Source organism: Corvus hawaiiensis, chromosome 5 (genome assembly GCF_020740725.1).
Source record: "Corvus hawaiiensis isolate bCorHaw1 chromosome 5, bCorHaw1.pri.cur, whole genome shotgun sequence".
NCBI lineage: Eukaryota > Metazoa > Chordata > Aves > Passeriformes > Corvidae > Corvus > Corvus hawaiiensis.
Window position 1 is genome coordinate 63,163,033 of NC_063217.1, and position 24,006 is coordinate 63,187,038.

At 39.2% G+C, this 24,006-nt stretch overlaps 1 protein-coding gene across 11 annotated transcripts in view; it reads left to right on the top strand.

Annotated features, from left to right (window-relative positions):
• The window catches only part of INPP4B (inositol polyphosphate-4-phosphatase type II B), a 315,749-nt gene that overhangs the window by 255,936 nt on the left and 35,807 nt on the right, over positions 1-24,006 (top strand). For all 11 annotated transcript variants that reach the window (XM_048303087.1, XM_048303078.1, XM_048303079.1 and 8 more), the window contains 6 exons: positions 5,054-5,226; positions 6,733-6,856; positions 7,772-7,889; positions 14,738-14,878; positions 17,567-17,664; positions 22,244-22,356. In XM_048303087.1, coding sequence (XP_048159044.1) covers positions 5,054-5,226; positions 6,733-6,856; positions 7,772-7,889; positions 14,738-14,878; positions 17,567-17,664; positions 22,244-22,356 — 767 coding nt within the window. The remainder of the gene's footprint in view (positions 1-5,053; positions 5,227-6,732; positions 6,857-7,771; positions 7,890-14,737; positions 14,879-17,566; positions 17,665-22,243; positions 22,357-24,006) is intronic.

Here is a 24,006-nt window from a genome sequence, read left to right on the forward strand (position 1 = left end):
AAGTGACTTAAAGCCATTAATGGATTTTAAATGGCACAAACAGCAATGACAAAATTGGCTTTTTTCTCTGTTGCTAGGGCAAAAGGAGATAGGAGTGCTATGCTGAAGCATCAGTGCTTTTCAGTTTTAGTTACCAGCATATTTTAATAAGCACTTCAGTGGGCCTGACTTTGAAAAGAGCAGGAGCTTGCTTTTCTGCCAAACTTTATAAAATGTAACATGTGGTTTGACATATTGCAGCTCCGATATGAGCATGCAGAACTGATTAGCTGGGTGCTAAGCAGGTCATTTGCCTGTGCAGGCCTGTTGATCACAGGAACATGGGACTGAAGGGCATTTTCCAGTAACTAAAGGGCAAATCCTGACACAGACTGAACTGCCACAACTCTCTTAGCAATGGACATGGAATATTTACTCAGTGCTTTGCTGAACATACACTTTTGTTTTAATCGCATTTTAACTGCATAGCGGTGATATTATCTTTTTAATTTCATATTTCCATTCTTTATTTTAATATGTTTAGTTTTTATGCCTTGTTTTAGTTTCCATTGGCTGACTAGCATAATTTTTGTATTGAGTTTCTTTTCTTCATCAGGAGGGTCTGACAGTTCTTTTGGATGCTAACTATTCCAAACTGACAGGCTGCCCATGTCATTTTAGCAACCTGACAGTCATCCCAGAGTCTCCTTTTTGCTTCTGTTCTTGCTCCTAATGTGTTTTTTTTAGCTGTTTACTCATTCAGTTAATTCTTCATCCTTTTTCAAAGGATTTTCCAGTGTGTTGTGGATACAAATCTTGTGATTTTAATTTAAAAGAAAGTTGAGATCTGAAGAGTCAATGTGTGTGAGTCCGTGAATGTGTTAAACACAAAAGCAGTAATTTGTACTATTCCTTTCCTGAAGTGATTCTACAAAGGTGTTCTGAAAGGTATTATATTCTAAAATGTATACAAAGTCCTTCTACAAAGTCACTCTAAGAGAACTCCTTTAGACACATCAGCAGTAGTTCAAAAGCAAGCAGCAGTGTCAGGTGTCAACAGAGTTGTGGCAGGTTAGGTCCAGATACTATAAATCTGAATTTAGACAAGGATTTTAAAGCTCCCTTTACAAATAATATCTATTTATTAATTGTATTAGTATCACATATTTATGCCTTGCATACAAGACAATATTTTTTTTCCAAAATCTACTGAATTTACTTCTAAGCTTCAAAGTACAATTTTTGTTTGTTTCACAAACTTCAGTTTCACAGTGCTTCTCAGTTTCAAGAAACAACTTACAAGCTACAGCACTTACATATAAGCAGGTGTTACTGATGGATTTTTGGACCTTTGTGCGTTGTTAATGAATGATCCTCATTAATATTCCTGCTGGAGTATTTGCAGCAGGACATCCTGCATAACAAGTGACACAGTGCAGTTTTAACAGAGCAAAGATTGAGAGAGCAAAAAATTTCTTTTTTTCCTAGAGTTGGCTTTTCTAATATCTCAGTCTCTGATACACCTCTTATTCTGATTTAAAATAAAGGATAAGCATGAGAATATACTTGTCCATTCACAAACATTCTTTTTTTTCAAGAAACAATGCAATCCCTCTCAGATTTGCCAACTAGCTCCACCTTCTGGGGACTGGACATCCTTATTAACCGAGACGGAGAAATTTCAGTGTGAGCAAGGAGTAGAAGATTGTTTTGGAAAACTTAATCACACAAAGGTTGTCTTCTTTACTAGTGACATGTCCAACTCTATTTATATTCTATAATAATTTATCTTTTTTCAGTTGCTAGAGTAAGGTTTTCTACAAACTTACAATTTTTATTGTTTACCGAAAAGCCAAATACATATGTAAGCAAGGCTCTGTATTCTTTGGGACATTAAGTACTCAGTAGGATTTATTTTTAATAAATTTAGTGTGAACGTTCTTTAATGAAAAAAATTGCCTTGAGAATTTAAAATCTTTGAATTCCTTTTAATGCAACTATTACAGACAAAAATTACTTACATTAGTAAGTTAGTATTCCAAACATGTAGTCTCCCCCCAAAAAAATGTAGTGAGAAAATTATCTTGAAGCTGCCACAAGGTATGTGCAAAATAATTTGTAAAATCATAATAGAAGGTGGTTATCAGTTGTTTACTGCCAGCTGGGAAGACTGCATGGAAGAGAATCCACTTACATTTGTTCTGGGTCTGGTATTATTCAGTATTTTTATTACTGACTTGCCTTATGAAATATGGATGATGCTTATAAAATTTGCAGACACTTAAAGCTGGGAGAGGCTTTAAGCACTATGGGAGCAGGAGTAGAGTGGATTCTGATGAAATGGAGCGCTGAAATATTAGGATGCAGTTCAGTAAGGACAAATACAAAGTTACGTTCCTGAAGAAACAGAAATCCACAGTGCAGATGGACTGGTTAAGTGGCAGCTCAGTAAAAACAGATCTAAATAATATGTGACCTGTGGCTAGTATGTGACCCCCTCTATTCATAAAATTACAGAATGGTTTGGGTTGGAAGGGACCTAAAAGACCACCTCATTCCAACCCATCTGCCATGAGCAGGGACACCTTCCACTAGACTAGGTTGCTGAGAGCCCCATCCACCCTGGCCTTGAACACTTCCAGGGATGGGGCATCCACAGCTGCTCTGGGCAACCTGTGGCAGTCCCTCATCACCCTCACAGTGAAGAATTTTGTCCTAATATCTCATCTAAACCTACTCTTTTTCAGTTTGAATCCATTCCCCCTTGTCCTGTCCCTACATGCTCTTCCTTTATGAAAAAGGCTGTTAGAAATGCTCCTTAGCCCTATCCACGTAACCTGAAATTCTAATAGCAGGTTGAAGAAGTGTGGTTAGTTTTAGAAATTCTGCTTTTTCTTTTGCCCTGGCTGTCAGAGTATTTGCCACATTTTTGGCTGTGTCTGTATCCAGCTCTGCTTTCCCATGGAAGGGGAACAGATGTCTGTTTGCTGTATCTTCAAGTCTACTTTAAAATGGCCAAGTATAATCTTTTCCATTATTTGCTCAAGTCAGAAGCAGCCATCAAGCTCTATTCTTACCACGTACAGGCCCTGCTTGTTGGTTCAGTGTGCATTTTATCTTTTGAGCTTATTTTGCTGCAGTTGCTTTTGCTGGCATATGTTTATTGATTAAATTAATAAATGACTGTAATTTGACTTGAAAGGAGAGTTTAGATTGTCTGGTCTGTCTACTCTGACTTCCAGTACGTCACACCCTTTTGTCTACCTTATTTATAAATTCCTCTGTGTTTTGCAGCAGCCTCTGGTTGTTCTTTAGGTTTTATTCCCTAGAATAAACACCCCTGTTAGTCCTTGTTATTTTCTCCTCATGAAAGAGGAAAATCAAGTTGCTGCTTGGCCTTTTTCATCAGTTTAAGGAGATTAAACTCTAAATCTTGGTAGCTCTGCTCTGCAAGCTCTCAATTTTTCCAGCAGTCTCTTTAAAACGTGTACACCAGACCTTGGCACGTGGTGTGTCATCACTCTGTTAGTCAATGGCATGTATAAAATTACCTCTTTTTGCTGGAGCTTGTACCTGGGGCTGGCTTATGATCTGTTTTGTCAGGATGACACTCACTTCAGAACTACTGTTTTCCAGGGAAAGCTTCCTTGGTCTGTATTACTCATGTTTAATTACGTATGACTGTGTTAAAACACACGTTGTCTGACCACAAAGACAACAAAGGAACTCAGGTTGTTCTCTGTTCCTGCTCTGTCCTTGTTCCCCCTTTCCTGCTCTGTACTTTTTGTAGTTTCTCCCAGCTTTCAAAGTTCTCTCCAGTCTTCTTGGCTACAGTTTTATTAATTTACGTGTTTTTCTGGAGCTCAGCCAAATTGACTGGCAACAGGCAGCTGTGTCTTCCTGCCTAAAGAACTTCCTCAGTATTAATGAGTTTTCACTGGCCTGACTCACAATGATACCTGAAACAACATGCTGCTGTCTTGCACCCAATTACAACATTTTAATTATCATTGATTCTTAATTACACTAATCTACAGAAAATGTAAGCCAATGATGGACTGTATTAAGTCAGTTGCATTCCCAACTTTTATATAGAGTCTTCTAGAGTGCTGATTTCTCTCATTTTAAACTATACAATGAAACTGAAATGTAGATTTTGAAGGAGAGGGATTTATTTGTTTGTTTTTATTATTTGCTTGACTTAGGGGGTAGGCAAAGCCATATGCAAGTACAGTGCAGGTCTGATTTTATTAAATCCTGTAAAATTCAAGAACAGCTTGGATAACTGGGCAAGTTTGTATAAGCTGTTCTGATTTTCCTCCACTCCTGTAATGTATTAATCCCATTTTTCAAGCATTCCACTAGTTTGGTTTTTTCTGATATTCCTAGCATGTATTTTAACAGAGCAAAACATGTTTCAAATTAGTTCTAAATCTCTCTGATAGAAGTAGCTAAAAAAATGAGTTCAATAACTCTAAATATTGGAAGAGAACAATATAGAGAGAAGCTAAAAAAAAAAATAGGAATACAATCTGAAGCTTATTATCTTTTCAGCTTGTACATTAAGCAGGTAATACCCTTCCAGATACCTATTTGTTATTCTGTTTTGCCCTCCAGCACCTATTTTTCTTAAATATAGGGTTATTCTCCCTGGGTTTGGGTTTTTGATGCTACTTCATTTCTTATGTAGCCAGTTGTAAGTCCTGGAAAGAACAGGAGACCTTCATCTCCACTGTATTTATCTTGTGCTAAATGATTCTATGTGTTTGCCTGTATGCTCTGTTTGTGACACTTAAATACAAGTTTTACAGAGATGTTAGGACTGTTAAAAAAGGCCATTGTTTCATGGTGCAGTTGGATTCAGGCCAGGGATTTAATCCCAGTCCCAGTGGTAAGATGGAGTCCTACTCATAAGCATGTTCTCCAGTGGCATTTCTGACCCTGCAATGGTGTGGGCAGGGTCATTTTAAAGGGTAGGGTGATCTACACAATTGCTGCAGCTGTCCTTCCTCGTGGAAAAGGATTTTTCACTGCAAGTTTTCCACTTTGGAATGGATGACCTGTCTTGTTCTAGGTGACTGGTATGAACAGCTGTACCCGCTGGTGATTACCCTGAAGGACTGCATGGGAGAGGTGGTGACAAGGGCCAAGCAATCCATGGCGTTTGTCCTGCTCCAGGAACTTGCCTGTGGTTTGCCCCAGTGTTTGATGCTGACCCTAAGAAGAGACATCGTCTTTAGCCAAGCAGTAGGTTGTCTTGTGTCACTTACTTCCTTCTGTTGCTGTAATTATAAGCATACTGTTCATGCCAGTGTTTGTGGTTTTCTTTTTTGTTGGTTTTTTTTTCCTTTTTCCAATTTGACACAACTTTTTCATTTATTCTCCATGATATTAACCTAAATATTTTATAATGTGATAGGAAAATAAATAGTAAACAGAAGTCCATAGTACTTTTATCACTGAGTCAGAGAAGAAGGTCTGGAGGGGACTGGAAAAGTTGCCTAATTTCACCTTTGCACAAAGAAAGCTCCAGAAATCTTTTTTTACACTTCATAGGTTATATAGTTCTCAAGTCTAGCTTTGATTATGTCTTGCTGATATTCAAAATCACAGAATCACAGAATAGGTAGGGTTGGAAGGGACCTCTGGAGATCATCCAGTCCAACCCCCCTGCCAAGGCAAAGACACCCACAGCAGGTGACACAGGAACACACCCAGGTGGGGTTGGAATGTATCCAGAGAGGGAGACTCCACAATCTCCTTGGTCAGCCTATTCCAGTGCTCTGCCATCCTCAGTGAGAGAAGTTCTTCCTCACATTGAGGTGGAACATCTTGTGTTTTAGTTTATGGCCTTTGCTCCTTGTCCTGTCACTGGGCATCACTGAAAAGAGTCTGGCACCATCCTCTGGGCACCCACCTTTGTGATACTTATGTGCATTAATGAGATCCCCTTCAGTCTTCTCCAGACTGAACAAGCCCAGCTCCCGCAGTCCCTCCACATACGAGAAATGATCCAGACCCCTCATCACCTTTGTGTCCCTCCTAAGGACCCTCTCCAGTAGCTCCTTGTCTTTCTTGTCCTAATAAGCCCAGAATTGAACACAGCACTCCAGATGTGGCCTCACTAGGCACTGGCTAGACAGCATCCAGGCTAGGGATTTTTTTTTCTCCTGGTGACCTTGGAAATAGAGAGCAGATAATTTTTTTCAGTTTGTAACAGTATTTTAAGTGTTTGAAGACTATTAGCATGTCTCTCCTCAGAACTGTCTTCCCTTGGTAAATAACTGAAGCTCTTTACATCTTCTCCTGTCGATCATGTATTTCAGAAAGATTTTTCTCTAAATATTTTATTTAATTTCTCCCATAAGTTATGTGTTGCAACTTCCAAGGAGATTCAGTTGCATTAGATGTTGAACCACTTTCAAATCCATCATAATTCACAGTCTTATGTGTTTAAAGCCTGACAAGTGAGGTTCTGGTCTGATTTATGTCAGTAAATAACACACAATGCCACAAAACAAATTACTCTTATCTAATATAAATTAAGGGAATATTTCACTACTTTATATACCAAAAAAAAGCATCAATAATATACTATTGTGAAATCATGTATATAGTCACTAAACAGAAATATCTATGCTGTTTTCTCAAATATCTAGATGTTACCTCTGTTGTGTATAACGATAGCAAGCCTCATTTTAACTATTTGTTGTGTAACAGTACACCTCTTAATTGCATGTGTCTTAATTATAGCTCGCTGGATTGGTCTGTGGATTCATAATCAAATTGCACACAGGTTTACATGATCAAGGATTTTTACAACAGCTTCATACTGTTGGATTGCTCGTGCAATATGAAGGACTCCTTAGTACATATAGTAAGTATTGTTCTTGGACAAAGTTCCTTCTGTCCCCAGCCCTGAAGTTTAGCCAGAAAGTCCTTATTTTAACCTCTGCTCTGCTTCCAGTAATTTGGCTTGTTGAATCAAATATTATCCTTACGAGACAGTAGACTTGCACATAATAGCACAGCTGAAGTCATTGACACTGTGTTGTCAATTCTGCAGCAGAAATGATTCATCTATTTTATTCTGAGTTCCTCTGAGAACATGACCTGCTAATTGTTTCATGCAGACCTGACCCAAAATACCAGGTTTATAAAGCTGATACTGCCTGTATCAGCCTCAACCCTGATCACCAGTGCTGATAATGTGAGGATAGCCTGAAAACTGTTTAATTCCTAGTTTGTTACAGATACCATTATTTGATAGGTATTAAAAAGGACATTTGGAGGGACAAGTTGCCTTATGTTTCAAACTTTGAGCTAGATCTATTGGCATCATTCCCCAAATCAGAGATTGTGATCAAAGTAAAGGAATTTAGCATTTGTACAGCTCTTTAATGCAGTTGCTCACTTGGAGATTGCTGTCTTCTCCCTTTTGCATGATGCTCATTGTTGTTATTCTCAAAACCTTTGTCCTCCATCAGCAGGACAGCCTTTTAAACACTTTCAGAATAGAAAAAAAAAAGGCTTTTCTGAGGTTATTCTATGCCTATATAGAGCAAGCTGATTTTCAGAGTTGCCTAATACTCATAGTTACCATTTAGGCCACAGAATTGTCAGCAGTTCTAGAAATCAGTCTGGTTTTATGTAGGTTACTTTAATGTGGATTTAGGACTGTGATTTTTAGATGCACAAACTGGAAAATATAATCCTTGTATTGCTTTACTATAACCTATCCAGTGACTGATCTGCCAACTCTGTTAATAAACTCTTTAATCTTTTCATGTAGGTGAAGAAGCAGGGATGCTGGAGGACATGGCTGTGGGCATTTCAGATTTGCAGAAAGTAATGTTTAAAGTCATTGAAGCCAAATCAGAAGATTTTTTGCCTATTATAACTGGAAGGCGGTAAGAACTTTGTTTCCTGGAGCCCAGGAAACAAAGCTGCAGTTTTAATCTGTAGCCCATGAAACCCAACTAATGGTTTTCTTGTTGCTGAATTCTATTTTATGGAAAGTGCAGCAGTTTTACTTTTCAGAAGGTGAGGTAGTAGGGATTTTAAAGGCTAGTAAGCTCTGGGTTACTCTCCTGATTAAAAGCTACAAGTTCCAGTTACTAATACGAATGTGTTGCGCAGAGCTGCTGGTGCAGTATTCATACACAGATACTGAATCCTAGACAGGTGGCAAGGTCATTATTTATAAATATTGCCTCTAACTGAGAAACTTTGGTTTCGAATGTCCGGAATTTGTATTTCAGTGTGACAAATGAAATTGCAATTCCAAGAGCCTTGATTGTTTTAAAGGTGGAAACCAAAAAACTCAGATGCCAAAACATATTGGTCAAGTTTAAAAAAAGGAAGACTTTCTTAGCTGCTGAAAATCGCACAGGACATACACAACCTTAGAAATCCTTGCACAAAGTCACTTATACTTTATGAATCTCACATAAGTACTGCTGAATATCAGAACATAAACTGCAATACTCCACTAATTTTGGCTATTTGAGGGTTAACAAGATTGGAATGGATTTTTCATCATTATTATTATTCTAGTCTGAAGCTCCAAATGTTTTTACTTTTGCAGAAATCACTTCCTTAATAGTATCATTATTCTTAAGATGACTGTAAATTAAATTCAGCTAGAAGCAGCAACTTTTTGAAAATATGTTTCCTCTGAAGGGGGCTTTCACCACTGATTTACTTAATTATTCTGGATGATTCACTCTCATTGTATGGGCCTTCCAAGAAAGGACAGAAGTAAATAGCAGGAAGGCTGGAGTATGATAGGCACCACATTGGGAATAATTAGGAATAATTAGGATGTGTGGATAAAACAGAAGAAATACATCCTTTGTAAATCACAGCAGCCAAAAATCCTGAAATATCCAGCATCTACATTTACTGGCTTGCTGCCATTACTGTGGTACACTGAACTGTCACACCAGGAGGTCCTGGATTTGAAGGAGATCTGAGCTTTCAGCTGCCTCAGGCATTCTGTATTGATGGAGCAGTCAGTGTTTAGGAAGAAGAGCTACAGCCTGTGATTGCTGTACTGTACTTACTGGCAGGTATTCACTGGATGGGATTGGAATCAGAAAAAAATAAAATCTATAAGGCTTATGTGGAGGAGTCCCATTCCTCTTAGAGCTGTGATGAGACTGCTCCTATCAGACAGCATTGGAAGTCAACCATAAAAAGAGAAGATAGTGAAAAACCTAGTTATTTTCTAATAATTGTTTAACAAACCCTCAATTTTTAGATCAGTTTGGTTGTTACATGGTGTGGCTCGATAAATGAGACTAAAAGACCGTAGAAATGCAAGACAGAAAATCAAGCTACAAATTCTTATCTTGAAGAGTCAGCATTTTCACTTGTAATTGTTTTTTCTAGGGAAGTACTTACGCCTGAGATTCTGTGTGCACAAACAAATCAATCCAAAGTGTGTGGCACTGTCTAGCACTGACCTGCTGGTGTGGGTGGCTGACACCGGCCACCCAGGGGAGGTGAAGTTCTGTTCAAGAACTCACGTTCTTTTATTAGAGGCCAAAATATGCACTTTTTGAACATTCTTTACAAAATCACAGAATATTTTGAGTTGGAAGGGTCCCACAAGCATCATCAAGTGCAACTCCTGGCCCTGCACAGGATATCCCAAGAATCACACCATGTGCCTGAGAGCTTTGCTCGAACACTTCTTGAACTCTGTCAGGCTTGGTGCTGTGACACCTCCCTGGGGAGCCTGTTCAACCTGCTCAACTGCTTTGGGTGAAGAACCTTGTCCTGATATCCAACCTAAACCTCCCCTGACAGAATTTCATGCAATTCCCTTGGGTCCTGTCACTGGTCACCACAGAGAAGATTTCAGTGCCTGCTCCTCTGCTTCCCCTTGTGATGAAGTTAAAACTGCAATGAGGTCTCCCCTCAATCTTCTCCAGGCTGGACAGACCAAGTGACCTCAGCCACTCCTCACAGACCTTTCCCTCAAGGCCCTTCACCATCCTCGTGGCCCTCCTTTGGACCCTCTCCAATGGCTTAATGTCTTTTTTATATTGTGGCACCCAAAACTGCTCCCAGCACTGGAGGTGAGGCCGCCCCAGTGCAGAGCAGAGCGGGACAATCCCCTCTCTTGCCCAGCTGTCGATGCTGTGCCTGATGCCCCCAGGACACAGCTGGCCCTCTTGGCTGCCAGGGCACCGCTGACTCACATTCAACTTTCCATCAGCCAGGACCCCCAGGTCCCTTTGCACAGCGCTGCTCTCCAGCCTCTCATTCCCCAGTATGTCTGTACATCCAGGGTTGCCCCATGCCAGATGCAGAATCTGGCCCTTCACTTGTTAAACTTCCTACAATTGATGATTGCTCATCTCTCTAATTTGTTGAGGTCTCTCTGCAGGGCTTCTCTGCCCTTGAGGGAGTTGACAATTCCTCCCAATTTACTGTCATCAGCAAACTTACTTAGTATTCCTTTGAGTTCTGCATCCAGGTCATTAATGAAGATGTTGAAGAGCACAGGACCAAGGATGGAGCCCTGCAGAACCCCACCAGTCACTGGACACCAGCCTGATGTCACCCCATTCCCTATAACCCTTTCTGCCCGACCCGTAAGCCAGTTGCTCACCCATCACATAACACAGTTATCTAGCTGTGTGCTGGACATTTTGTCCCAAAGGATACTGTGAGAGACTGTATCAAAAGAATGGCGCAAGTCCATAAAGGTTATGTCTACTGGCTTTCCTAGATCAACTAGGTGGGTTTATTTGATAGAATGCAGCTCTGAAAGCTGACCGTATCCTGAGCTGCATCACAAGCAGTGTGGCCAGCAGGTCAAGGGAGATGGTTTTCCCTCTCTATTCTACTCTCATGAGACCCCACCTGCAGTATTGCAGCGTGCAGCTCTGGGACCCCACATAAGAACATCAACCTATTGGAGTCCAGAGGACTTAATGAAGATGATCAGAGGGCTGGAGCATTTCTCATGTGGAGACAGACTGAGAGACTTGGGGTTGTTCAGCTTGGAGAAGACAAGGCTCCAGGGAGACCTTACAGTATCTTCCAGTACCTAATGGGGCTACAAGAGAGCCGGAGAGGGACTTTTTTACAAGGCCATGGAGAGATAGGAAAGGGGGAATGGATTCAAACTAAAAGAGGGCAGGTTTAGATTAGATGTTAGGAGAAAATTCTTTGCTGTGAGGGTGGTGAGGGACTCAGATGGGTTGCACTATGAAGTTATTGATGCCCCATCCTTGGAACTGCTCATGGCCAGGTTGGATGGAGCTCTGAGCAATCTGGTCTAATGAAAGGTGTCCCTGCCCACAGTAGAGGAGTTGAAACAAGATGATCTTTAATGTCCCTTCCGGCCCAAACCGTTGTGCACATTAATTCTGAGGTATCAGTCACTGACACCATGTTTTCAAGGAAGCCCAAAACTGGACCAGCACTTAAAACCACACTGAAGTGATCTAAAACATTGCACTCAGCTGAAAGAAGAGCTGGGTAAAGAACCTCCAAGCTGAGTTGCTGTGACTGACCATGTGTGCATTTTTTTTCTTTTACAAAGCAAAGTCCATGTAAATGACTTGTTTTGGGTTTGCTGCAATGAGCTAAAGGTGTGCAATTTCAGCCAACTCAAAACAGCTGCAGGATCCATGACCTCGAGCTGTGTTGGGGGCTACTTTTTAGAAGTCTTCTAACAGGACTACAAGTGTTCGTCTATCATCATATGTGATGATTACAAATATTAGAGAATAATGCAAAGAAAGTTAGAGAGGGATATTTTTAAGCAGTCCTGCTTAGGCAAATAAGATACATTTAAATATTTAAGACCTAAACTTACAGAATTTTTTCTTAAATAGATGAAGATTTATTATTTAGTCTCTTAAAACACATGCTTGATTTCTCCACTCTTTTTTCCTGAAAGGTCATTAAATGTTAAAAAGTATGTACTGATTTTTCCATCTCATTGGAAAATGTTGTACCCACCTAATCCATCTCCTGCCAAAATCACCTAATATCTCTGCACTGAATCTAGCCATAAAAGAGAGAAAGCACATGATAATAAAATCTACTGTTGTATTGCTTTTTCTTCTTTAAGTAGAATCATAGACCTGTAAGATCTTTGGTAAACTGATGTCAAACAAGTCCTCCGGATTTCAGTACTTTGAATTGTTCCTTTTTTTTCTTCACCTGACTTCAGTCCTATTTCTGGACTTTCTAGACAGCTCTGTCATAGCTTTATAGTCTTTTTGTTACATAGTCAGAAATGCATTGTTTTCATTGCGCAATTGGTAACAGACTTTTTAAAATTACCAAGGATTATCTCTAAGACTTCAAAAGTGTTTTGAAAAGGAAAAAAAAAAAAAAAGAAAAGAAAGGACAAGGGGAAAGTCTCAAATTGTTCTGATGCTAATTTATCAAGCATAAAGGTCAGCATTTCTCAATGTTCTTTCACATGCAGAGATTTGTAGTGATTTTGGGAGTAGTGAAATGTAACAATGCAGTGATTTGGTGGCATTTTGGTTCTGTAGCGCATGCTCTTTGAATTAGACTAAACCAACATTTATTCTCAAGTTCATCAAAGCACTCCATCACAGGAGTGTTCTGGTAGCACTTGACGGCAGCCAGGAGGGCTCTCAGGCAGGCTGAGAATTAATGCTGCTATGTAGAGGTCTGTCGCGGTGGAGTTGGATGGTAAAGTGCCACAACCTTCCCAAAAGCGTCTCCAGGAGGAAGCCGCTCGATGCAGCCACCACACTTGCACACACATGTACACACATACATCGGATAGCTTGCAAAACAGTCCGACGATGAAGGAGCAGGAAGGGTCTTTGCATGGGGTTCTATGGGAGAGATTTATGACAGCCACGCTTGTGCAAGCTTCCAGAGAAGCAGGCCTTGAACAATGAGGGGGGCCAGGGTTATATAGGGGAGCGGAGAGAGCACCAGGGACCAATGATCTGAGGGCAGGGGGCGGTGTAAAGGCAGGGCCAGGGTAAGGGAACCAGTAGGGAAACTCTGAGGGTGTGGCAATGGGGCGTATAAGGTAACAAGGGGTGGAGCAGACAACAGAGCCAACCAGGGAAGCAGGACTGGGGTACATTAACATAACAGAACAGAGCATAACGTAGAAAGGAACCTAGGAGTTGTCCCGCCATAGGACTCCCTTCATTCCTTGTCCAGCAGGCCGGCCCACTGGCCTCCACAGAGGTCATGGGAACCACATTCTTTACTATCCTTTTAGCTAGCTCTCTACTTCTTGCACATTAATTAAACAAGACACAAACTTACCTGGGAAGTAGAACTACTTTGTTTCCCCCCCAGACATGTATTGTCCATGCAGGACTGATACTCCCTCTCAGTCAGGAACATCTGGCATCTGCTCAAAGACTGCATGCCAGTTCTAGCCTGTACTAAACAGATGCTGCTGTCCTTGCTGAATGCAATTATATTGCAGTCACAGGTCTGCACTGGATCCATTTTACTTTGTTCTCAGATACATGAGCAGGATAAACTTTAAACATGACCACTGGCTCTTCCAAGTGGAACCTGTTTATCCAAACACTTGAGCTGGTGCCACTCATCCCTCAAGCTTGCCAAAGGTGTCAGAGCTACTGCAGAAACTGACCTTTATCATCAAGGTTTTCTGTCTTTTCTCACCCAGATTCTCCATGTCAGTGATCCAGATGGCATATTTATTCTTTAGCAAGTATGTGATTGATTATAAGAGTTGGATTATAAGATTGAAATAAGAGTTGGAGGGACTTCATGATTATTTAAATAGGTGCAAACAATTATCCATCTTAAATTTACATACAAAACTTGTGTGACTTCCTTGGCCGGGCTTCTGTAGGCAGGATAGATCTTCCTTCCTTCCTGTTGCTATAATACCCCTTGGTGGTGGTGTCGTATTCCAAATGTTCTCTGCAGGAGTGAAAATTTCAGTCTCCATTATCAGTCAGCCCTCTCTGATTAAAATGCCAGATCCTGGAAACAAATGGATTTGCTTCTAGTCTGTTCTTTTTTGATTAGACTGATTGCTCTAACAATAAAAGCAAAGTTAGCAGCATCCCATTGTTTCTGTTGTGGGGTCAGGCATCCGTTCTCAAAGGCAGGTGAAATCCAACTTGGGGCTTCCACGTGATCAGAATTTGGCCTGGCAGCCAAAGTAGCACATTTTTCATAAAGTCAGACCAAACACAAATACAATCTACTATATATCATATCCCTTCTCCTAAAACAGGATTCATGTTTGTGTAATGAGCCTTCAATTATTATGCTCACGGAGACAATTTTGTTATTGGTGATGCTTTCTTCACCCAGGGAGAAAATCCAGCCACTGAAGAAAACAGTTTCACTTTGAGTTTTTGTGAAAGGTTTTTGCTCATATTACTTTTAGAGTAGATACCAGATCAAGTTGTTACTTTGGAAGGAAGTTGTTTTTGTAACTCAGCAAGATGCATTTTAAGAGTTGAGGTATTCTTATTGATATTTTGCTAGCAGAGGATTTTTTTGCTGCTTTCTGTCTTAGTAATTTCATTCTTTTCACTTCAGTAAAGAAGTTAGTGTATGGTTACCTGCCTTTCTTCATATAGCTTGGTTATGCTCTGAAGACAAGCAAGCTGAATCATCCTTTTTCATGGTTCAATTAAGGGAAAAAGGGAGGGATTTATAAGTCTACACATTCTCTATAATTTATGAAGATTATTTTAAGCAAACCAATCAAGAACCCCATCCTTATTCTTGTTTTTATTTTTCCTAGTGAACATTACATTATAGAAGTCCAGCTTCCAGCAAAGATGTTTGAGCTGCTGCCACAAGAGATTAAAGAAGGAAAGCTGCTTCGCATGTATCCAGTGCTCTTTAATGTTGGAATCAATGAACAGCAAACACTGGCAGAGAGGTAAGAAAAAGTCATGTTTCGTTTTCTGTCCAAGTACTACATGCTGGTACAGGATATCTCTCAGGATTAAAAAGAAATCTTTTTTGTTATTTGCTCTTGGACCGTCTCACATTGACTTAGTGTATATTTTAAAAGGCATTAAAGGAAATAATCACAGGCTGTGAAGCAATGCAGAACAATGAAAAAGTCCAAATGAAGATAGGACCATAAGCAGGGCTTCGTTTCACAGAGTTGGTGCCATGTTTCTCTTGGACACAGATGCAAAATGGATTTCTGTTTCACAGATGCAGAATTTTGTTTGTATGTTGTACTTTGAAATTCTCAAACAAGAGTCTGAAAAATAAAAATGCTTATATCTTAAAGGTGAGGTTGAAGAGTCTGGACAAGTCATATGCTAGATAAATTTTCTCAGGGTTTTTTTTTTTTTTCCATTTTTTTCCAGGGTTGTGGAGGGGTAGGTAATAATAGGGAATGCATTAATAGTATGTGTGTAGAAACATGAAAGCTGATGAAGTTCTGATATTTTATTATTACTCCTCTGCAACAGATTGCTGGAAACTAATTAATTAGTATAATAACAGTCAAAGTTTCACCAACATAATAATTTTTTCTTCCAAGAGAAGTGTATCTGTCGGTCATGTTAAATTACCACATTTGTGCAGGGCTAAAACTGCAAGGTAGAAGTCAAGATGTCAACACAGACAGCTACTTTTTTTAAACTTTTTTTTTCTAGCTGCTTTTATTAACATAGCATCCAAAATACATAATACTTGTCTTTAGATTGCATTTGCTAGAAGCTCAAGAGCAAAAGTATAGCTGGAGAAATAGAGGGAGGCAGGGAAAATCCTTAACCTGCACAATAGGCAAGAATTTAAGCACCCCAGGAGTTTCACCTCCTGTTCTTTGTAGAGAGCCAAGTAAAATCAGTCTGTTAAAGAAGACCATCAGGTATGTTTGTGGATGTTTATTGGAGACTTTTCCAAGATGAGTGGTGATATGTGAGAAAATTTAGGCAGAAAATTGAAATGGGAGACATAGACTGAATCAAAAGACAGTATGAACTGGCATTTTACTGGTGAAAGACTTGGGTAGTTGGTTAGAGAATTTGGGAACTTCTTGAAAATGAAAATAGGTTATTCTTGATGCCATAAAGAGGAAAGTGCTGAGAGAAGTGACATGGCAAAAGTGATAATGTGCAAAAGCATGACAGTTGTGAGTGGGGTACATCTAATTTTCCAAAATAAGAGAGAAGGCAGTATGTGGTAACCAAGAAGCAAGTTGGTGAGAGCTCACATGGGTAGGATAGGCAGGAGGGATTGAGTGTTACAAATGTTCTGAAGAAAGATTTGACAAGGTTTAAAAATGGCCTGATTACATGGGGACTTGTAGAGGAGTTGGCATGAAAAAATGCCTGGCTTGCAGGTGAAGTGGCAGGAGGTACTGTTCACAGTGGTCATTTTACATTGTGCACAAAGAAAGCCATGAGAGAAAAAATAATACCCGCATATCTATAAATATGGATATGTACTAATATCTACCGAGCAAATCAATTCAATGCAGAAGCAGCTTTCCTACATGCAGTTACAGTCTGCTTTTGTCTTAATTAAAAATATTGCTTAACTCCTAAAGTTGCACATTTGTTTTTGAGACTGAAAACTCCACATGATTTTTGGTTAAAAATATGGGGGCTTTTGTGGGATATAGAACATGAGAATATAAAAACATTTTTGTGGCAAATTTCTAGGAAATGTTACTCTATTAGATAAAAACATCTCCTTTTTTTGTTGTTTTTTGATAGAATACACTTGAGATTATTTCTGATTTAAAGGAAACATTCTCATGTGACAGTGCAGCAGTGGCTACTGAGGAAGTAGCCGAGTCTTCTCCCTCTTTGTCCAATTTAAATATTTGCTTCACTTGTACACAATGTAGCAGTATATTTGGTATCTTCTGGTTTGTGTCCCCTTTTCTCTACCTGAGTTTCTCACTTACCTGCCCATGCCTCTCTTCCTTTACTCCTCCATTTCAATTTCAAAGCTATTCTAAAGATGAAATGCAAAAACTTGGCCCTAACTGCCCAGGGGACATTCCTGTCTTTACAATCACATCTCCTGTAGTACCATGAGAGGTACCATGAGATTTATTTTTTTGGAGGGTGAAACTTGGCTGTTGTAGAAATCTTGGTCTTAGAGAGAAAGATATTTGTTGCTATAACTATAGTTAGTTTGTAGATAAGCTTTTCTTCCATCTTGTGTCTCTTCAGTATTGTCCAGCTCTTGTAGAAATTCATATACTTAAGCAACAGCAGCAGTAAGAGATGGAGGAGTTGGTGTTCTCTGCCTATGGTCCCATTTGGAATCCCCCCAGGATGCTTCTTCATTTATTCAGGATTTGTGAGGGCAAAAATAATAAGTGCCTTACTGCACATTTGTAAATGGATTACTATGTTAATAAATTTTTGGATGAATTATCCATCAGTGATGATCTCATTTCCAAAAATTAGTTCCAAAGCACACAAGAACTTAACTACTGCACGTTTGACAAAATCTAATACATTCAGCACTATAAAACAAGCAATATAAAATCAAAGTTATTTCTTTATGCAAAGATAATGGTGAAGGATAATTTATCTTTGTTTTGGTTTGTGGGTTTGGGTTCTTTTTCATAATTTATTGTGCATTTTCTTAGGTTTGGAGATACCACTTTGCAGGAAAACATTAACCAGGAAAACTTAGAACTTCTCAAAGAATATTACAAGTTATTTACGGAAAAAATGCCTCCTGATTGTGAGTACAAAACAATGCAATATCCAGATGGCTTTGAAAAGCTTTGATGGGTAAAAGGTTATAAGACAGTAATGTTAGCAGAATCACATAACTTGTTCCATAAATTTAAACATTTTCTATCTGTACACAGCCCTGCTGATGTCAAGAATGAATTCAGGCCCAATGCCACAGCAGAAACTACAGAGAGAATGAAACAGAGTAATGATGAACTGAACAGCTATTTTAAGTTATTAAAATAATAAGTGTCTTAATATTTCAAGTAAAGGACAGTCTGAATCTACTGTATTTGGACAGAGATATTCAGTGGGAAATGTCATCAGTTTCGGTCATTCCCTCTGTTCTTATTCTGAAAATGTATTGAGGTTTGGTGAATCACTGAGAAATCTGCAGATGCAAATACAGGCAAAGAGCCACATCATCAAAATATGAATAACAAGGTTTCATTAGACTAGGCCCTGTATGCCAATTTTATAGAAATTCGATATCATAAACATTACTATGCTCTTAACTCTGATTGTCGAAAGCAAGGACTGAAAAGACATTTGCATCAATCTAATCCTGTTAAAGTAGTTTTAATGCCCAAACTATAGTCTCAAATGTTGCAGATTTAAGAGCCTGATTTTTAAATCCTGTGTAAAGCTTTGATATGTCACTGTGTATGAATACATGTTTATCTTTTATATCAAGATGATTTTAATTTGTTAATAATTTTGACAGAAACAAAAGCTCTGTTCCTAAAAGGTGGGCAGGATGCCCATCCATGCACCCACAGACCTAGTATTTCTAGGATGTCTACAGAGAAACTCACACAAGTTGGGTAATTAATTCAGGGGAATCTTGCCAAGAAAATATCCTTGAAAAACTAACCTCGTCTAGAGTTAGGACTAAGGTAGATCTGCTACCTCATAAATTGTTTCGATTATATAAATGCACAAATTTGCATGCAGATAGTATTGGTGGTTTTCATTAACAGAATTTAAACTTGTACTGCCTTCCTGCAGGATTATTAGTGAGCCACACAGTTCCTGGACTTCTTTCAGACTGTGCAGGCTTTTGAGAACTAATCTTGTCTAGTTCATCATCTCTTTTCTGGTTATTATAACCTTCTTTCTTCTTTCTTTTTTCTCTACCTTAAAGATCTGAGTCTCTTCTTTATACAAATTTTTATAGAACACAAAGCACCTGTTGGTTCCATTGCCCTCCCAGTAGTTGCCTGCCATTATACAGAATCACTCTTCTGCCTTGGAGGAATGTGCCTTTTAAACCAGCCCGCTGGGAAAAAAGTGAAGCCCTCAAACTTGTTCATTTGGGGGACGACTTTAATCCCTCCCCTGTTCCCCCACCTCTGGAGGACAAACCTCCATACAGAGCTGGCAGCAGCCCCGGTGCTGTAGCCAAGTGAGAGGCATTCAGTGTTGAAGGCTCTTTGATGGTTTTGTCCCACCTTTCCGGATAATTTCCTGTAGTGCCAAATCTGTGCTACAAAATGAATGCAGGACCCTGTTCCCAAAGCTGTTAGTTCCAGACGGTGGTCATAAAGCCCAACAGAATTTGAGGACTCACAGCCCTGTTTGCCAGGCTGTTGCATCCACCTTTGGCAGCCTCCCTCGCCTGCTGCTTCATTCATATATTCCCTATAAAAAATTCAATTTTCCACTCCCAGAAAGGTATTGCCACCTTTGCTATTAGTTTTCCTCTCATGTCTGTATTTTCCCTTGCCAGTAAGATTCTTGCTTGTAACTAAGCAAACACTGACTTTCTATCTTCTTTAAGATGAACATACACTCCATCATTCACCTGTTTCTTAATATCTTATGTTCTTTTATCAGAAACTGAAAATAGGAGTGTGTTCCCAGAAAGATTCCTACCAAAATGCTGGCCAAATATAGCTCTGGTTGAGGGACCCATGTGGTACTGCTTTTATAGAAAAGCTGTCTTGGTTTGAAAGACAGGTGTCTGCTAAGGAAGGCAGGAAAGCCTCCCTTGGAATGGCAGATGCAACCCTCTTCCCTCCGAGATATTATAATTTTGAAATCAAGGGCTTTTAGGCAAAGACGTAGGAAATAGGATTAACAGTTCTTTACCATTATATATATAACCAGTCAAACAAACAACAATAACTATGGCAGTAACAGCAAACAATCACAAACCCAGTGCCAGCCTTCTCGGCTGTCAGGCCCTTTCCCCTCGGGTGCAGTTCCGCTCGCAGCCGGCAGGGGCGCTGGCGGCTCCCGGTGAGCAGGGCAGGTGCGATGGTTCCCCCGCGGCTGCAGGGGGCGCTCCGGAGCGAGCTCGGGAAACCCGCGGCTCTGGTGCCCTGGGATCCCGGGAAGGATGGAACAAAGGCTTCACAAACCGCTGGGCAGCCGATCCCGGACTCTCAGGAACAGCAGGCTGAAACGGCAGGCTGGAACGGCAGGGACGAGCACAAATCCCAGGTGGCAGATGCGATGTATCCAAGCGGGGAACCCCCCGGAGGTCTAGGTAGGCAGGGCAAGCACGGCTACAGCGTAGCGAAGGCTCGAAGCAGCAGCGGGGCAAGGCGGCCACAGCCCGGCCTCCAGCGGGGCAGGGAAGGCGGCTTTGGGATCCCGGGGCTTTGCAGCACAAGGAAAAGCAGCCGAAGCAAGCCGACTCCTCTCTGTCCAAACGCTGGAGACCCAAATGCCCACACACCCAGGTGAAACAAAAGGAGCAGCCAGGTCTTTTGTCTCTCTTAAGCACCCAGCGATTTGTCGTCTTAGTAACAGTATGGGGGAAAAAATTCCTTTAACAGAAAAAAACCTAGACCTCTTAAAACCCCAACAAAAGCTAAGAATACTAAGGGTCCAAAAATGTTAGATTGTTGTTCAGTAGTAGATAATTAACTGAAAACAAAAAGGCTGTTTGGTACTTCCAGGCTCCTCCCCCTTATAATCGATGAGCCTGATTTGATGGTTTAATACTGTGGGGGACCCAAGGAGTTTAAGCAATTGATCATTTCCAGTCAAGGTGCAACTGATTGGGCAGTACTATAAATTAGGAGACTTTTGCTTTACCTGTGGTGAAGTCACCCCTCAGAGATGCTTCATTTTCTGCTGTGGACCAAAGGAAAGCTGCCTAGAAGCGATAAAGTGTTTAGTGATACATTTACATAATCTCGAAGCATCTTTGTCACTGTGTACTTTGTGTTTTAAAGAAACAGATGCAGCCATAAGTGTAATAGTCTAGCAGATTGTGATGTGTTTTTATGTGTTCTGCATAATCTAAGTGTACAATCAGGACTTGTAATACACAGTTAAAACAATCCACATTGACATTATTGCAAAACTAGTTTGACTGTACTTTTTCCTCCCTTTTTTTTTTTGTTTGTTCATTTGTTTCTTTATTTGTTTGGGGGTTTTTAGACAGCACAGTATGAGTAAAGCAACTTCGCTCTTTTTGAATATATTTAAATTACTTCTTACTATGAATCATGGATAAGGGAAACTACAGAATTTATTAGATGTAAAAGTTAAAAGCCTGTTGATAAGAGGGATCATTCCAGCTTGGATCAGGTTAGGAGAATGGATATTGACCTTCATTAATACTTCTCTCATTTTTATTCTTTCAATTGAGTATAAGTCTTTTGGGCTTGGGTTTGGGGCCTGGGTTGTTGGTTTTTTCCCCCCTCACTGGATGGACAATTTACTTTCTCTCCTTGAAGAAACTGTATTCATTTACCAATTTAGTTTTACTTTGTCTCAGTTGATTCTGAGCCTTTCTTTTTTGGTGATAACTATAATTAAGCTTCTTTTTACTTCACCACCATGAGAAGAAATAATTTCAGAAAACAGATTCTGCTTGTTTCTACTGATTTTCAAAGCTAGTGAAGATAAAAGTTACATTAGAAAAAACCCTCCTATATATACATATGAAACAGAGGAGGAAATTAAATCACCTACTCTTGAATTTTTGCTAGAGATGTAGGACAAATTAAACTTCATCTTAGATGCCATACCCAGAACAAACAGGTAAAATTTTTGATCTTAACTAAACCTGAAATTATTTTCTACTTCAAAATAAAGTCCCATTTAATTTCAGACTGAGAAATACACTTTGTTAAACCTCAGAGGGGATACTTAGTGCTGTTTAACCTTATGTTACATTATATACAAAATTAAGGCACATTTCAAAACAAAAATGAGATGTATCAATTTGAAAACAAAACCAAAATTTTTTACTTTAAAATAAAATAAATCATCCCATCAAAGAGCAGGTTGTAATACATTCAGGGGTTTTTTTCTGATTTCCATTGAATGTCTGTAATAGCTGATGAACAGAACTACAGCAGAGATTTGATTTTGTTTTTCACCATCCATTTATAAGATAAAGGTTGAAGACACTTTAATTTTCCACATGAGTATCTTAGGAAGGACAACCCAATACTCAGACATAAGGTTTGCTTATTCCTTAAATATTTAGCTGGTAATTTCCATCCTGTGTTCCCAAACAAGGCTGTATATAATAGACCTGTTCTTCACCATGAGCATTCTTTAGTCAGGACAACCATATCACCAACCTTATCATAATGAGCAACTTTATCATCCTTTTTTTCCAGGTCTGCCCCATTTTCAAGAACAAAATGATTTAAAGGGATTGCTCGGAAGTCTTCATCAAAATATCCAGGCCAAAAAGAGAAAGAATGTAGAAATCATGTGGCTGGCTGCGACGGTAAGCTCTCTTGTTCCAAAGAAATTGATGATGATGAACTAATTTTCATAAGCCTGCTGATATTGTAAGTGCAATGGATTTTAAGGATATGATTGGAGAACTCACTGGTTAAAGTAGGCAGATGTGCTGAAATCATTTTCTAACATACCCATTCTCATAGTCACTCATTCCACTCATAAATGCATCTCTTCTTCCTCCACTTAAATTGCAGATAATTTCTTTTTTGCACTTTTTAAACTGGTAGAACCTGCCAGATTTCAAGCTATTTGATTCATATCCATTCTTTGATAATATAAAATTACTCCAAATAATTTCTTTTTTGTCATGTCCTTGAGGTATGATGTGGGACATGATTGCTTGGTCTGGCTTTTTTTTACTATTACTACATTCAGCTTTTGATTTTCTGTAATTAAATTAATTTCACAAATAACTGTTGCAAAAGAGATGCAAAGGACAGACAATCAGACACAGGGAGAACACAAAGAAAATTGTTTATCTAACAATGATTAATACTTACTTTGCTTTTTTCCCATAACTCCTTTCTGTTTCCCAATTCTATGGGGTTTGCGCATACATATTAAAAAAAAAGGCCAGGAAAAGAACTCTTAGATGTTTATAAAGAGCTCAGGCTTTTCAGGAATGTGAAATTCAGCCAGGCAGTTGTCTTATATTTAGAAAAGTACCCTTGGTATCTCTGCCGTCTTATACCAGCAGGGAGTTTTTGGTATCTGCTGAAAGTGAAGCAAGGCTTTGTGTTTTGGGAGACTTTCAAATGTATATACCCTTCACGGCAAATAAATATTTGATACAAAATTATTAATAACAAATTCCATGACTTTTTATTAACACCGGGGAAAAGACAATCTTAACTATGTCTTTGAACTATGTCTTTGTATTAATAACACTGCTGTAACTTTCACATTACTAATAACATTTTGCCATGTGGTCAATAAATATTATCACATGCTATTGCAGTATAAATCCTTTGTAAGTAAAAATATAAGGTTTTCTTGCAGTACCAGTCCTGCAATTACTATGAAACATTGCTTTTAAAAAAGTAGAAGGTACAGTATAAAATGAGTTACAAAGAATATGCCAGAATGTGCAAAATCTTTGGGTATAGAAAGTTGTATTTTACCATCTCTTCAGGGTTTCCTGAAAATAATTTCATGGGTAAAAAGCATTCTTTGGATATAACAAAATGCTTCAGGTTTTCCCTTCACTGAATTCTATTTCTCTTTAGGTTCCCTTACTTTAACTTTCTCAAATGTGTATTTCTGGTTCCACTGATCTACACACTGTTGTGTTATGTTCCATTTATTTTTTGAAAAGGATGTAAGAATATAACTTTGTCAGTGCAGTAGCTGTGCAATATCACTTTTTTATTGCAGTAGGTGTATGAGATTCCACATATGTATCTGGACCTACATGTAATCCCTGATATAACAGGACTGTAAGAATAAATCTAATAGAAGTTAAGTCTGTTTCTTCTCCTCCTGTGTCCTCCCTACATCAGAGCCCATCACTCATCCAGAGTAATTGCCTGGGATTTTCTATGACTTTATTTTTTTATGGTTTTTTATCTTTTAAATTTTTTTAATGACTCATTCACATTGAATAGCCCCCATGACTCATGGACTTCCGAAGACA